The sequence below is a fragment of the Muntiacus reevesi genome, chromosome 2 (genome assembly GCF_963930625.1).
Source record: "Muntiacus reevesi chromosome 2, mMunRee1.1, whole genome shotgun sequence".
NCBI classification, from domain to species: Eukaryota; Metazoa; Chordata; class Mammalia; order Artiodactyla; family Cervidae; genus Muntiacus; species Muntiacus reevesi.
The window spans coordinates 145,835,117-145,850,470 of NC_089250.1; the positions used below are offsets into that span (position 1 = coordinate 145,835,117).

Below are 15,354 nucleotides of genomic sequence, written 5' to 3' on the forward strand. Positions count from 1 at the left end.
TGGGCGGGGGCCCCTTTCAAACAGTTCCCTAAGTTGGTGGTAAAAGGACAAAAATATTTCACAGACCATCCACTGCTAGAGTCCAAGTTCTACATCGCTGTGTTCGCAAATCGCAGACCTCAAAGCAGGCATTTTGCCCCTCAGATAACATCCGTGCTGCACTATTCAGAGGGAAGAAACATTTTCACGTGCTAGAGCCATATTTGCAGCCAGATAGAAGGGGGATTTCTGGTCCCTTGTAATTCTGTTTTGCCTCCTTTCAAAGGCATCTGGGTAAGACAGACAAGCCTAAGGAGGCTGCAGGGAGCAGCAAGCTCAGTGGTTTAAAAACCCTCACTTTTTGTTTTGCAAGTCCTCACAGGTCTGTCCACAGCTACCCCAGGGCACCTTTTCATGTCTGGCCTTGTTAATGACTTTCACCCCAGACTGCCATTGAAGCGGGCCATGCCTCAGCCTCATGGGCACAACTTGGTCCAGAAAGGCTGGGAACTGAGGGCCAGAGGCCGGAGCAAACCCTGCTCACATGCCTTGGTGCGTTTGGGAAGGGCTGCCTCCCAGGATGTGAAAAGCAGCTGGCCCTGGGACCCATCAGCCACTGGATGGTCTCTTCTTCATTCTCTGAAAACCCTGGAGGCCAGGCACCAGAACAGAGCTGTTTGGGAAGCCACCTTCCCTTGTCTGAAGGTTGGCTCACCTTCCCTTGTCTGAAGCTGGGGACTTCTTACGGCTCAAAGAAACAAGTTCTTTTTGCAACACAGGGCAGGAGAAAGCTCCTGCCATTCCTCCCCGATCAATCAACAGAGGACACATTTTGCTGGAGAGAGGCTGAGGGGACCAGAACCTGGGGTGACTCTGGCTTCTCTGGGCAAGCCCCCCCAACCCTACCCAACCAAGCTCCTCCCGGCAGCAAGCGCTCTCCACCCGTGAGCAGCCCACACCACCAAGTTTGCCAGCACTGTAAAAATTGATCTCTTCTGAAGATCGATCTGCCTGGCTTTTCTCAGTGGAGCAGGTTCATGGTAAAGCTGCATTTATTTTTAAAATCTGATAGCAGCGGCCTATTGTGATCATTTAAACATAGAATTCTTTGAGCTTTAGAAATCCCTTCTATGGGACGGCCGTGGAGAAGGCAGCTAATCTCGGAGTCGGCTGCTTACTGCTCCATTGAACTGGAGAAAGCCTGTTTACGCTAGCCTGAGCCCTCCATGTGAGGGCTTTTTAAAGACCTTGTAATTTTTCTGGAATTAAACCTCCCACCTCTCCTTACATTCCAGATGTCATTACAGTTAAAAGTGGTGAGAATTTGCTTCCCTGTGTGGCTGGCTGGGGGGTTGGGGACGGGGTATGTTTCTGTGGTGACTTGTCTGCAAGAAAGGCTTTTTTCCCCCTTTCCAAAGGGTGAGGATTATATAGTCTCTTACCTGCCTGACAAGATGGTTTAATCATCGGCTGTTCCTCACCTCCCCCTCCTCTCCCTGGCCCCTGCAGCTTCCCACCCAGACAGGCTGCAGCCCTGGTAATGGGTGATGGTTGAAATCATTGACCAGTAAGAGCAAACACTATCTTGGCTTCAAAACCACAGGGGAAAGGACGGACAGGTCAGGAAATAAGTGACCACAGCCTAAGCTGCTGCTCCTCTTCCTCTCTCCCCCACCGTTTTTTTTGAAAGAAAAAAAAAGCCCACTGGAATTGTCTAAACTGCAATGCAATCTCTTGCTCATTTAAAGGATCTCATTTTCTAATCATGTGCTTTGAGACATTTAATACTATTTCAATTATGCAGAGGAAATAATATAATTCCTTTATTTGAAAAATGATACTGAACCTCAGAGATCAGTTAAATCTACGGCTGGAACGGGGATTCTTTTTAAATGGTGTTGCTCCTTCTCTTCATACAGCTGTAGCTGTACACAGATGGAAAAACATTTGGTCAGAAAGCAGCAAATTAGTGTTTTTCAGGACAGAATTCAGCTCCCGCAGCTCCCACATCTCCATTCGTCGAGATTTTATTTCTTCTTTGGGTTGACATGTTTGCAGACCCAGTTCATGCCGTCCTTTGAGGGAAATGGGTAGAGAGGCAGTGTTAGTTGTAAAAAAGGCACTGCACACTCCAGCCCTCGCCGGGGTCCGCCCTCCACAACCGTGGGCTCAAGGGTGCTTGCCTGCCCCGGGGGCCCACCTGGTGACCACGGACAGTGACCTCCTAGGGGGGAGTGGGGAGGCCTCTGAGAGCTTGAAGGGAAACGGGAGGGGGAGTGTCAAGAGCCTGAACTTGAGATGGGTCCTCAGGAACTCCCTCTGAAAAAATAAACACATCTGCCTGGATCCCAGGCCTGATTGAGGAGCTATCAGGACAGATTCCAGCCATTTTTGGCTTTTTCTAAAAGCTGACCTTTGCTAGGGCATTAAATTCAATAATAAGCCACCCTTCTGGTGCCCCGGTGTGTTTACAGTGTGACAGTGTACACTTAGGCTAAATTAAATTTCTTTTTGGAAAAACAAACCAACTGCAGTGCGCGTTACTAGACACACACTGGGGCAATGTGTATTCATTTCTCTCTGTGCAGCACCAGGGAAGGTTTAAAGGGGCCTGGCCTGGTTCTTGCAGCTTTAAGCAGTACCAAGCAGAGGGACTGGGGAGAAGGTTCCCTTAAAGGCACAGTAACCTTGAACGTGTCCTCTCTTAGAAGGCTGGAGGAGGACAGAGGTAAAATCCACACAATGTCTAAGTACAGCCACCTGGTAGGTGGCGTATCTTGTGGATGCCAGGCCCACCAGAGATGACCTCTTTTTCAACCCCCTTAGAAGCCATCCCTGAACGCTTTTCCCCAGAGTCTCTGTGACCCCCCGAGTTGTGTGGAATTCTCAGAAGCCCAACACAAAATCAAAGGAGGCTCCTGCAAGGCACCCCCCTCTTTTTCCCCTGCTTCTGTCACACACAGACATCTCAGGGCATACATGACATTCAGAGCCCTGCATTTCCTGTGACCAGGGAGCTGAACCTGAACAGCTGAGACAGCTTAAAGTAATAAATATCAGCTGACACCCTTGGCCATTCGGAGCATTAATCCCATAAACAATACATCACGGCAAAACAACCAGCAGGCATCCTATCTCCTGGCTAATCTGACCATAACCTGAATTTACAGTGATTAAAACTCCGCCAGTTGCCATCAGAGCACTTGGTTGGGAGAAGCAGAATATCTGATGGCTGTCCCAGAGCAGACCTTAGAGGAGGCTGGCCATGCACAAAACCACACAGAGGTGGACAGCACCTGGCAGCGGCAGGGACCGGGGTTTGCAGGGGGATGGCGAGGTGAGAGAAGGTGGACTCCGATTACAACTGGGTTAGCTGCTTACTCTGAAAAGCTGAGGCCAATTTTAAGACCAGTTTTATGAAAAGGATTAATTTAAAGAGAAGGATGTTTAATTTTAGGAGCTAATTGGTTTCCAGGAAAAAAAAAAAAAAGATCACCTGCCAGGAGACAAAAGAGATTTTACAAATAAAAGAGGGATGAATAAGATAACCATCTTCTCTTTGCCTTCGAAGGTGAATAGCTCAGCACTTACGTGGCACTTTCCATCTTTAGGAACCCGCACAAACACCATCAAAGGTGCGTACCTCAATATTTCCTGCTCTATAGAGAGTTGCACTATTTTATCAAATCATCTTCTTAGAGAAATCGAGAGCAGTGTTCCCACTGAATACTGTCTTCCCTCTTGTTTTATGGCTGATTATAGAGGGGGCTGGGCTTCTTTTATTGTATGTAACTCAACATGAATGCACTCAAAGAGATAGGAAAAATATTTACTCAGCTGCAGGAACCCAAGGCAGAATGTGGAGGGTGAGGGGCAGCTTTCTACTGGGTATCTGTTATGGAGGCCGAGGGGATTTAAATGGGGAGCCCTGCTGAGGGGCAGTGTCTTCCAGATGTGTGAGAGCCCCAGTCCTGCCAGCAGAGGGCGCTCAGAGGTCGGGCCCCACCAGCTGACCTGCAGGCCCCAGGGGGTTCCATAGCTGCTGCCTGCAACCTGGAGTGTGGGAAGCTGGGGAGACTTAACTCTGCTCTGGCTCGGGAAGGCTGCCCCGTCTAAAGTGTTTGGAGGCTGGGGGTTTGTGTCTTTCCTGTTACTGCCCAGAGGAGAACCTGAACTGCAGCTGGGAGGTGTCAGGGAGGCAACAGTCAACAAGGATGTTACCTCTAAGGTGCCCACTGGCAAGGAAAGACTCCCGAGGGGAGGGTCCATGCCAGACTGGCTTGGGGTGGTGTTTACAGAACTTCACATAATGGCTGGCATGCTTGCCTGCTAAGTTACTTCAGTCGTGTCTGACTCTTTGCAACTCTATGGACCATAGCCTGCCAGGCTCCTCTGTCCATGGGATTCTCCAGACTTCTCCAGTATTCTCCAAGAATACTGGAATGGGTTGCCATGGTCCTCCTCCAGGGGATCTTCCCAACCCAGCAGCAGACACTTAATTGATATCTTTTAATCCCCGTAACAACCCTGTGAAGTAGGTACTTAGGGATGAGGAAATGGGGGCACAGAAGAATGCGTGGCAAAGGCGGGCTGTGAACCCAGGTAATTTAGTTCCAGTGCCCGCGCTAGCGCACCACTGACCATTTCTCAATGACTGTGGGCAAGTGCCGGGGGAGGAGCTCTGTCTCAGGCTTAGGGAGAAGCTGTGCTTACCCTCAAGTTGGCAGAGGGAGCAACTGCAGTTTTTTTTCTTATGACTTTCAGCTGAACACAGGGGTATGAGATGGAACAGCCCCAGACAAGCACCCGGCATGGCTCTGCTGCAGCTCTGAAGGTGCCAGAGGCTGGCCACTCACCTCTCAAGATTCCTAGGCTGCCACGTACTGATACTTGTGGACTCCTACATTTTTATCTCGCGGCATGATCCCAGCATATTAACTCTCTGCAAGCCTGCCATCTCCAGCGGAATCTCTCTCTTTAGAGACAACATCATTGCAAAAGGAGGAACCTTAAATCAGCAGCCACATCACTCTGGCCTTAATTTAGCAAGGCTTTGATTTTCTTTTAAACAGATGACTGAGAAAAAGGTGATCGTTTACCTGAAGCAGGTTATTGCTCTGCTTCCAAAGAAGGAAATGAACTCGTAGCTTTAAGGGTTGAACCTTTACTGTCAACTGGTTTGACCAAATTTCTGCAAACTGGATCTCCCTCACAGGGCTGACCATCTCATGGTATAGTCCTCCCTTTTTGCCTCCACTGCACCTCCCCTCCGACCAACCTTGCTGAAACTGAATTTGAATTGATTGGCTTCAATTCAATACTAGAGACTAAGGAGAGACACTGAACCTCAAATACTGAGCTTTGTCTGGCCTCTTGCAGAGGAAATAACTTCTACCATGTCATGGGATTATTCCCTACTAACCACTGGGAAAAATGGAAGGTGGCCCCTCACCACATGGGTGAAAATCTACTTGATCACAGATCTCTCCATTTTGGGATTAAAGGCATGATGCCCTTTCTATGGGCACAGTGCACCCCTCATACTCTGATCTCTCTGCAATGCATCCGTCACTGATCAGTGGTAGGAAGGAAGCAGTGGCAGCCATGGTCGGGTGGGTCTGGTTGTTTAACGCCACGAGGACTACACCGTCACATCAGTAATTGCTCAGGCCCGTGCTGAGCAATGCAGCCTATTCCTTTGTGCCACTGGGCCCCCAGGGTCAAGGAGCAGCTGGAGGCAGCATACATAAAATATTGCTTGCTATTAATACTTTTTCTGGTGACAAAAGGCACTGCCCCAGAGAGGTAGCAAAATTGCATGGCCCAAGCTTGCCTTCCTAGTCTACAGAGAGGGTTGAAAATTTAAAAATAAACCTGAGGTCTGACTTGCAGATAAGCAGTTCCATTCACCCTGGGAGTCAAAAATAACTGAACCAGGCCCAGAAAGAAGTTGTAAATGTTATTTTAAAAAAAAATACTGAAATTCTGTTGGCATATTAAGGAAAAGGTTCCCTCGGATCAAGGAAAAAGAAACAAAAACAAGAACCTGGGCTAGTGAATGTTTAGAGTTCATCTGCCAGGCACTCTGAAGGACAGCTCACACGTCAGGACTCAGATGGCCAGAGGCCCTTTCTGTGAAGGTGAGAGCTCTGTGAGCCAGATTACACCTCCTGCTCAGAGAAGGAAGACAGGGCATGTGGGAGCGATGTGAAAAGAAGGTATGGACGTGAGGTGGGGGCATGGAGAGTGATACCCAGGAGGACCTTCTGCTAGCTTGAAGCTACTGGTGTAGGCAGATCTCTGTTATGACTAAGGTTAGAGCCCAGGTTGAAACTGCTGATCTCTGCTTTGAAAGGAAATTCTAAAGCAGTATAATTTTAATTACACACACACACACACACACAACACAATGTTCTGGGGAGGCAATGTCTTCAAACACCTGAAACTACCACTGCCAGGGAGAGGTGTGGTTTGGGATTCACATTCAGGTCTGCAGGTGGAAGAGGGACTGATTTCTCTACACCTTTCTCTGGCTCTCAGCCAAATCCTTTGTTCACTATTTTCCAGACACCCAGGGAAAAGCAGGGAAGAGTCCCAGGGTTAGGTGTTGTTTACGAGAAGCCCTGGCAGCCCTGGATGCAGACAGAGGCTGCCCCATGTTTGCAAGGGGGTCTGCCGGAGCGGGCCGTGGCTTTTCCCTCCTGGACACAGTTCAGTTTCTCTTCGCCCTGCCTTCATCTGCTTGACATAACTGGGTCTGTCTGACCACTCCTCTGGACTACAGGGCTCTCCCTGGCAGAGTTTCCAAGACTGATGCTCTCCTTCAGCTTTTAGTGCCCCTTACCTGCCTCTGCTCTCGACAGCTTCCCCTGAAAACCTGCTTTAATTACGTGATGGCTGCCTCCTCATCACCATCAGTCAGGCAAACAAAGACCAGTTCCCAACTCTCTAGAAGTCCGCAAAAGCCAGTTTCCACATCCAGAGCCAGGGACTGCCTGTCCTCCTTATAACGAATGCACATATTTGCCATCAGGTAGAACAAGAACCGGAAATCCATCTCAGGAATCACTAACTTCCACAATCTCGAATCATGTGTTTAAGCTGCTCGGCTAAGGAGAAGTGAGCTCCCTGCCCGAGTGTCTCCTTACCTAGCAGATCTGTTCCCCTGACTCACCCACTTGAGGGTTATTTAGCAGCAGAGGACAGGTTTCGCAAATGCATTTGATCAGGCATACACATATGTCTGGAACAGTAACAGAAATTCCAGGTGTTTTTTTCTTCTGTACATTTTCTTTCAGGGTCATTAGGGTTGTGGTACCAGTTGCTTGACCTCCCGTCACGACTTAGCATTTTGGCAGCTCTGCCCATCGCTGACCAGCTTTCAGGGGGACCATGGGTGGCAGGGTGGAATGGGAAGATGAGATAGGAAGTCAAGGAATTTTAAGTAACTTTTTCACAGAATCTCTGTCTGAAAGTAAAATCTTTCATTTTTAGGAATACTTAAAGCCTTAATTAGTAGGAGTCATTAAAAGGCCTGCTCTTGAACTAAGCAATGCAGGGAAAAGAATTCTACCTAACTCTTTTGCAAGTGAAAAACAAGAAATTGGCTGAGTGGGCAAGAGCTTAGGTCAAAGGTATTACCTAATAGGGACGTGGTCAGTCAGTGCCTCACAATGAATGTTGTTTCCACAGAAAACTCCACGACCTTTCTCCAGTCCCCAAAGGTTGCCATTAAAGGACAATAGACAGCAGATTCCCTTCTTAATTAACATTTTTATTAAATAACCCATTTCAAATAATGGTTAAATTCTCTAAATTTATATCATTCTATTAACCATAATCTAATCTCATTAACCTTGAAATCCCAGTCTTAACTACCCAATTCTATACACCATGGTACTATCTACTAAACTAATTAAGTGACCTTCAAACTATTTCTCCTCCATATCAGATCATTATTTTTCTTGCTCATGGTTCTTTGCTGGATCTCTCATGATCTCTCACTTCCTGTGAACCTAGTTGCTGAAGGTCCCTGATCTGGGAAGAACTTTCTAATAAAATCAAACCATACAGGACTGTCTGACTTGATTCCTGCCTGCCCCCACCCTCTATCCGGTAGCTCATGCCTCTTTCCCAGGCTGAAGATCCTGTGGCTTAAAGGGAACTCCATTTCTATGGCAGTTCGACAGCTGGGAGCAGGGAGTCCATTCTCATCTCTGCCTAGCCAGGGTGGGAGGGGTGGAGGCTGGAAGGATAACAACCACCACGGCCCCCCACCTCCTCTGAGGAAGCACCCTTGGCCTGAATGCTGCTCCTCTAAAGACTGATTCGAGGGGACCCTAGTTCCTCCTTTTCATATCCCTAAGGCTGGCTGAGGAAACAAGAGCCTCACTGCTAATTCCAGCTTTGGTTTTTCTTCCTTTTGACACTCTGGTCAAGTGAAAAAAGATCACAGAGCTGTCAATTCCCACTTTCTTAGGAGTATGCTTCCAAAAGGTATTTCTTTTCTTAAGCTCCACCTTTAGAGTCCCCAGACGCAAGATCCTCTACTTTCTGTATTTGGGCTCTAAACAATTTCAGAGAGGCATAGTCCTCTTGCTGAAGTGGTCTGTACAAACACAAGAAAGCTGTTTCTTTTCCTGGGCCTTACCCTCACCAAGATAACCCTAGGCCCCATGAGTGCCATCTTATGCACAATTGAGAGAAATACTTTAGGTAAAACTTGATTTTTGTTTAAAAGTGAAAAGCTAAATAAAATGATCAGAATTTACCTATTGAAAAATATCCTGGGTTGTAAGACTTGTTGGACCAACTTGTAAATTAAGCTGAAAAATACCCAGTTAATTCAAAACCTGATAGATACATGCAAACATATATGTGACTGTAATTTTATAGAGGAGACCTGAGAAGAATAAAATTATTAATGATAGTCTCATTGCTGAGTGGGATCAGAGGAGATGAAAGAACTTTTTAGTTCTTAATTTTATGTAGTACTTTGATATAATTAACAATGAGAATATCTTGCTTTACTTATTTATTTTTGAACACACTGTGGGGCTTGTGGGATCTTAGTTCCCTGATCAGGGATCAAACCTGGGCCCCCATATGGAGTCCTAACCACTGGACAGCCAGGGAATTCTCAAGAATATATTGCTTTATAACCACAATCTAGTAAAGAAGAAAGGAAATAGATGAGACTTAAACCTGCCCCTTCCCCATACCTAAACCTCACAGAGACTCACAGAGCTCCTGCTTTCCTCTTGGGGACATAGCTGAAACAACCTCTGGCTACATCACACACACACACACACACACACACACACACACACACACACCATTGGGGACATAGCTGAAACAACCTCTGGCTACATCACACACACACACACCCCCCCAAGAGCTTCTGGCTACATCACACACACACCCACCCACACACACCCAAGAGCTTCTGGCTACATCACACACACACACACACACACACACACACACACACACACCCCCAAGAGCTTCTGGCTACATCACACACACACACACACACACACACACACACCCCCATTGGGGACATAGCTGAAACAACCTCTGGCTACATCACACACACACACCCCCCAAGAGCTTCTGGCTACATCACACACACACACACACACACACCCCAAGAGCTTCTGGCTATATCACACACACACACACACACACACACACACACACACACACACACCCCCAAGAGCTTCTGGCTACATCACACACACACACACACACACACACACCCCCCAAGAGTTTCTGGCTACATCACACACACACACACACACACACACACCCCAAGAGCTTCTGGCTACATCACACACACACACACACACACACACACACACACCCCAAGAGCTTCTGGCTACATCACACACACACACACACACACACACACACCCCAAGAGTTTCTGGCTACATCACACACACACACACACACACACACACACACACACACACACACACACCCCAAGAGTTTCTGGCTACATCACACACACACACACACACACACACACACACACACACACACACACACACACACACACACACACACCCCCAAGAGCTTCTGAGAGCAGGTATGGAAGGGTTTGGAGCAGGGGGGCACCTGTCTTGCGCTAACTGGTCTACCCTCAGATCCAGCGGCAAAGCACTGAAGGGGCCCTGGCAGTTTGTCTAACACAGAGGGAAAAAACAGGCAGCGCACAGATGGAACAAGTGAGATAACTCTAGGAAGGGATTATTTGCTGGAGATAAAAGCGATCAAATTTGTCAAATATCTGCAGGGAAAGGGAAGAAGAGTGTTCAGAGGCAAATGGAAAGAGGCTGCCGGACAACGATGGAGAACCAAACCAAGATCATAGTAAAGCAAACTGGCCACACCACCAGAGACACATGCCCTATGGCGATGAGGGGAGACACCATCTCTCTAGACGCTGGTGCTCCCTCACAGCACCCTGGAGCGGTACTGTCCCGTTCTCACGGTACTGGGTCACCACCCTGGCAGGTATACCAGATGTTGAAAATGAGGCTTATGCGGCATGCTGGGGGCTTCAGAATCAAGAAGCGGTCCTAAAGGGCTGACTGGTTTGAGGTTGCTTGGTAGGAAGCACTGGAGCTGCAACTGTTGATCATTCTTTGAGGATACTGCCTCTCTGGTGTCTGGGTTACCATCGTGTTCTGTCCCAAATTAATATCAAATGAAGGGGAGCCTGCTCTTCTGGTACACAGTTCTTGGAGTAAAGCGTAAGGCTTTTAGGCGGCAGAAGCCTCCCTGTGGGACACCAACCCAAAGCAGCAGGAAATAGACACCAACCCTGACGGCAGTGGAGATACCCAACAGAAAAAAACAAAACACTTCTAGGATAACTAGTGTGTGGTTGATGGCTCTGTTACCTTGAGGGTGCAAGGTAACAGGGCACTGGTATTAGCATCCATAATACCAGATGCAACACAAAACCCTCAACCCAGTCATCAGAGAATCCTAGAGTTGGGAAAGCATTTTTGAAATCTTCTGTTCTGACCTCCTCCCCAGTGGGGCAGCCTGTTGCTTGTGTGGGGTCGTTTATCTCTGGCTTTCCTGGACCAGTTAACGATATCAGATTGGTTGCTAAAGAGGAAAGAATCAGACGCCTCCAGGCCCTCCACATCCTGGAGTGGTTCATCTGCCCATCAAAGGCTATTTGTTTCATATCTTTTTCTATCTAGATCCGTGCAACCAATGAGACAGGCTACCTTGGTTGCCAGGTGACCGAGCCCTCCGGTAACCTCACCTGAACGCCTTCTCCCGTGAGAGCGGAGCAAGACTGGATCTGCCAGAACCGGTCGCGGACGGTGTGCAGGTTCAGCCCTTCTGCAATTTCAGAGGCAGGGGCTGCTGTCAGCAGATCCTGCTTATTAGCAAAGATGAGCACGGGCACACAACTTAGCTTTTCTTCCTCCAGTAATTCAGCTAGTTCCTGGATCATTAGGGGAATAGATGGGGAAGGGGGGAGGGACGAAATCTATGATATTTAACCATGCACTTCTAATTGAAACTAAATAAAAGTTAAGCTGATCAACTAGCAACTTTCAAGGGCAGTGGTTCTCAAACTTGAGCGAGTGGAAGAATCCCCTGGCAGATTCCCGGGCCTACCCCAAAGATGTTGACTTTGGAAAGTCTAAGCTAGGGCCCAGGAATCTGCATATGCTCCTACTAATAAGGTAGTTCTGTTATAGGGGGATTCATAAATCATACTTAGAGAAACTCAAGGGAGAACAAAAGTTGTGGTTAGACATTTAAAACTTACCTAAGGTTATTATATGCAAATAACTTTCAATGCATATATATACACACATATACATATGTATATATGTATGTATATGTACAGATACATATATATTTTTAAAAACTTGAATAAAAATGACAGTTGCTTTAGAGACTATAATTCTGACTCATCAATCTCTATCTCCAAAACATGCATGCGTGTGCATTACACTTCCTTAAACCCACATCCTAAAGTAACTGCATTAGTCTATCTGACAAGGTCTCTGAGTTTTAGGTGATTGTTTGGGATCTAAACTATATGTTAATTCTGTCTGCAGCAAGTCCGGGAGAAGGTATACCCTTAACTAAAAGCCAGGACCCACCCCTTCTCCCCTCGACCCACATTTTAGCCACTTAAAACACTGGAGCTGTCAGAGAGAACTAGATGGTTTGACAGGCAGATCCCTGTCTGACACCTTTCAGCCCCAAGTTCACGTGTAGCGCCGGTTCACATGAGTGATGGTCCAGAAACCATCAAGGTATGGAAAGGAGAGGCGCTGTCTCCAGGCGAGTTCTCAAACTAACTTCCAGGGAAAAGGAACATAAACGTGGGGACTTCTACCTTTGGAAGGCCACGTGTGGTAGTTTAGGTCACTGGCCAAGGGCTGTTCTAAAATGTAAAAATATAAGCACACTTCCCCAAAGATATCCATGTTACTGCTCACTTATTATCAGTGTACTAAGCCTGGGTAAAATGGTCTATATTCGCTGCGTCTCTATGTAAAATTGCATTTGCTAATTGTATCATGTAATCACGCTGACATGCACCCTGCACTGGAAGCAATATTCAAAGTATACCTATCTCTTGGCTTGAAAAGAAGAGCAGCTTAGTCTTGGCTTGCACATTTCTTCCCATACCTTCTAATTTGTCCAAGTTACCCTCAGATCAATTAAGTTGGTATTGAAAAAAATGCACATAGAAATGGTAGGTGAACTGTCCTTTGGGTTCACTTCTCTGTGGCCTGGGAAGAAACCTGGAGAGCTTTTGGGCATGGTGGTAAGTTCCATTTGCTTATATCTTGTTTATTTAATTTGATTAAAACTAAAAGCCTTTAAACGAAAAATTGTTTAAAGAATTCTCAACTAATTTCTTTTTAGGCAAGTGGTATTTTGCCTGCTTGCCAGAATGACTGTCTTGTTTAAACTGCAGAGGTTAAACAAAAAATACTTTTCCTCACTCTTATACATTTACAAAGTGGATTAATGAATACCCAATTGTTTGGGAAATATCTCAACAGAACAATTATTTACCTGACCTGTCTCTTCAAATCTTTTTCTGTCTGCGCTGTCAATTACATATATCTGTAAAGTGAAAGAAGAAGGTTATTTCAATGAGCAGATATGGAAAAAGACAGGGCAGTACATATATCTGTAAAGTGAAAGAAGGTTACTTCAATGAGCAGATATGGAAAAAGACAGGGCAGTTTCTAGCGAGGGAGCAGATGATTCCTCATCGGCAAAGTTCGTGTTAGCACAGCATACAGAAACTGAGCTGGTCACTCGTGTCAACAATGGACACAAAATAAACTGATTAATTAATTAATTAAGACGCCCAGAAGGTACCTCCGGCAAAGCTCCAAAGTAAGAAGCAAGGTGAGCCAAGCAGGATAAAAATAGCTACATTTAATGGGAATTCACTAAGCATTCTTTATCCTAGATTTACTCTATTAATCCTCATTATCACTCCATGAGATAGATTTCATTTTTTTAAATATCTATTTTTATTTGTCTATGCCAGGTCTATGTGTATTGTGAAATGTGGGATCTTTAGTTGCAACATGCAAACTCTTAGTTGCAGCATTTGGGATCTAGTTCCTTGACTAGGGAAATGAACCTGAGGTCCCTGCATTGGGAGCGTGGAGTCTTTTTTTTTTTTGTAAAGCGTGGCGTCTTAATCACTCAGCCAACCAGGGAAGTCTCTAGATTTCATTTTTTTTTTTTTTCAAAAAGCAAGCAAAGGATTTATTTGCTAGTCAAAGTTGTTCACAGAATCAAACAGGGACTATAAATTAAGTTTTTCCAAGGAGCTTCGCCTTAGTGAAATTAGTTGACTCTGTAGGCAGAAACAGGTTAACAGAGGACATTTACACCTTGGGAAAATATATCACTGATGAGGCGTCCCTATATTTAATTATTTTAATGAGCATGTGACACTGTTAAGAAATAACCACAGAATTCTTCAAAACTTGTACACATCCACGCATGTATGCTCAGTTGCTAAGTTGTGTCCGACTCTTTTGCAACCCCATGGACTGTGGCCCACCACGCTCCTCTGTCCGTGGGATTTTCCAGGCAAGAATACTGGAGTGGGTTGCCATTTCCTTCTCCATCTAGATTTCATTTTTATCCCATTTTATACATAAATAAACATAAGCCGAAAGAAGTTAAGTAACTTGGCCCAAGTCACGTCTAGTACTTGACAAAAAGGAGATTCAAACTCAGGCATACATGACAGTAAAGTACCCAGTTTTTAAAAGAATTATTTATTTGGGTGTGCCACATTTTAGTTGTGGAATTTTGACTTGCAGCATGTGCAACCTTTAGTTGAGGCATGCAAATTCTTAGTTGCGGCATGTGGGATCTAGCTCCCTGACCAGGGATGAAACCCAGGGCCCCTTGCATTGGGAGCATGGAGTCTTTGCCACTGGATCACCAGGGAAGTCCCCTCAGTTGTTCTTAAACACTCAGCTATTTATTCTGTGTCCCAAAAAGGAAGGGATGGTGCTTGGAGGCATTTACAAATCCTGTAGTGCTCGAACGTCATCCTTCTGGAAGTACCATTTTGATTATGAACTGTAAGCTGTCTTCAGGTTCCAGTGATGTCCCTCTCATTCCTACCTTCAGAGGCTGGGAGGTTAAGATCAAATACTGGAAACAGCAGGTGTAGAGGCTTTGCCAGAGTAAGAGAAGTTTTGAGATTTACTGTAAATTACAAATCCCAAGTTTTCTCTCCCATCACTGTATTTTATTTCTTGCATAAATAACATTGATATAACAGTAAGGGAAATTAGGTAACACCAAAAAAGAAAGAAAAATTACCTATAGTTACAGAACCCAAGAACATTCATTATTTTAATTTCCTATGAAAGTTCCCTTCTAATTCTTCTTCATATGGAAATTTAAGAAGAAAATCCGGTATATAATTTTGTAGTCCTTTTTTAAATCAGTGTATTAAATGTTCTCCCAGTTGCTAATCTTAAAAATTATCAAAATTTCAAACTCTCTCTAAGGAAGTTAGAATTGTTATTAAACTAACGGTATAATGGAAACATCCTTTTAAAATAACATATTCATTTAAAAACGGAATGAAAAACAATGTTCAGCTCCCACCTTTAGGAAGCTTATAATTCTGTGCTACTCTGAAAACTTGCACTCTCTTGAGAGAAAAAAATATTAAAATTCCTTTGCTTAAGCTATTGCTGTTATTTAGTCGCTAAGTCGTGCCTGACTCTTTGCAACCCCACGGACTGCCAGGCTGCACTCATTTAGAGCTGCTAGTGTTAAACATTATACCAGGGACCAGGTTCAGCCTTTTCTCTGAGGACTACCCTATGTTTCCA

General features: G+C 45.6%; 1 protein-coding gene across 1 annotated transcript in view; it reads right to left on the minus strand.

Annotated features, from left to right (window-relative positions):
• Positions 1 to 1,775: 1,775 nt before the first annotated feature.
• The window catches only part of ARL3 (ADP ribosylation factor like GTPase 3), a 30,333-nt gene continuing 16,754 nt past the window's right edge, over positions 1,776 to 15,354 (minus strand). Inside the window, exons 4-6 of the mRNA XM_065923229.1 lie at positions 13,046 to 13,096; positions 11,262 to 11,447; positions 1,776 to 2,054 (exon numbers count right to left, since the gene is read on the minus strand). Of these exons, the coding sequence (XP_065779301.1) occupies positions 2,007 to 2,054; positions 11,262 to 11,447; positions 13,046 to 13,096 (285 nt within the window). The 3' untranslated portion in view covers positions 1,776 to 2,006. The remainder of the gene's footprint in view (positions 2,055 to 11,261; positions 11,448 to 13,045; positions 13,097 to 15,354) is intronic.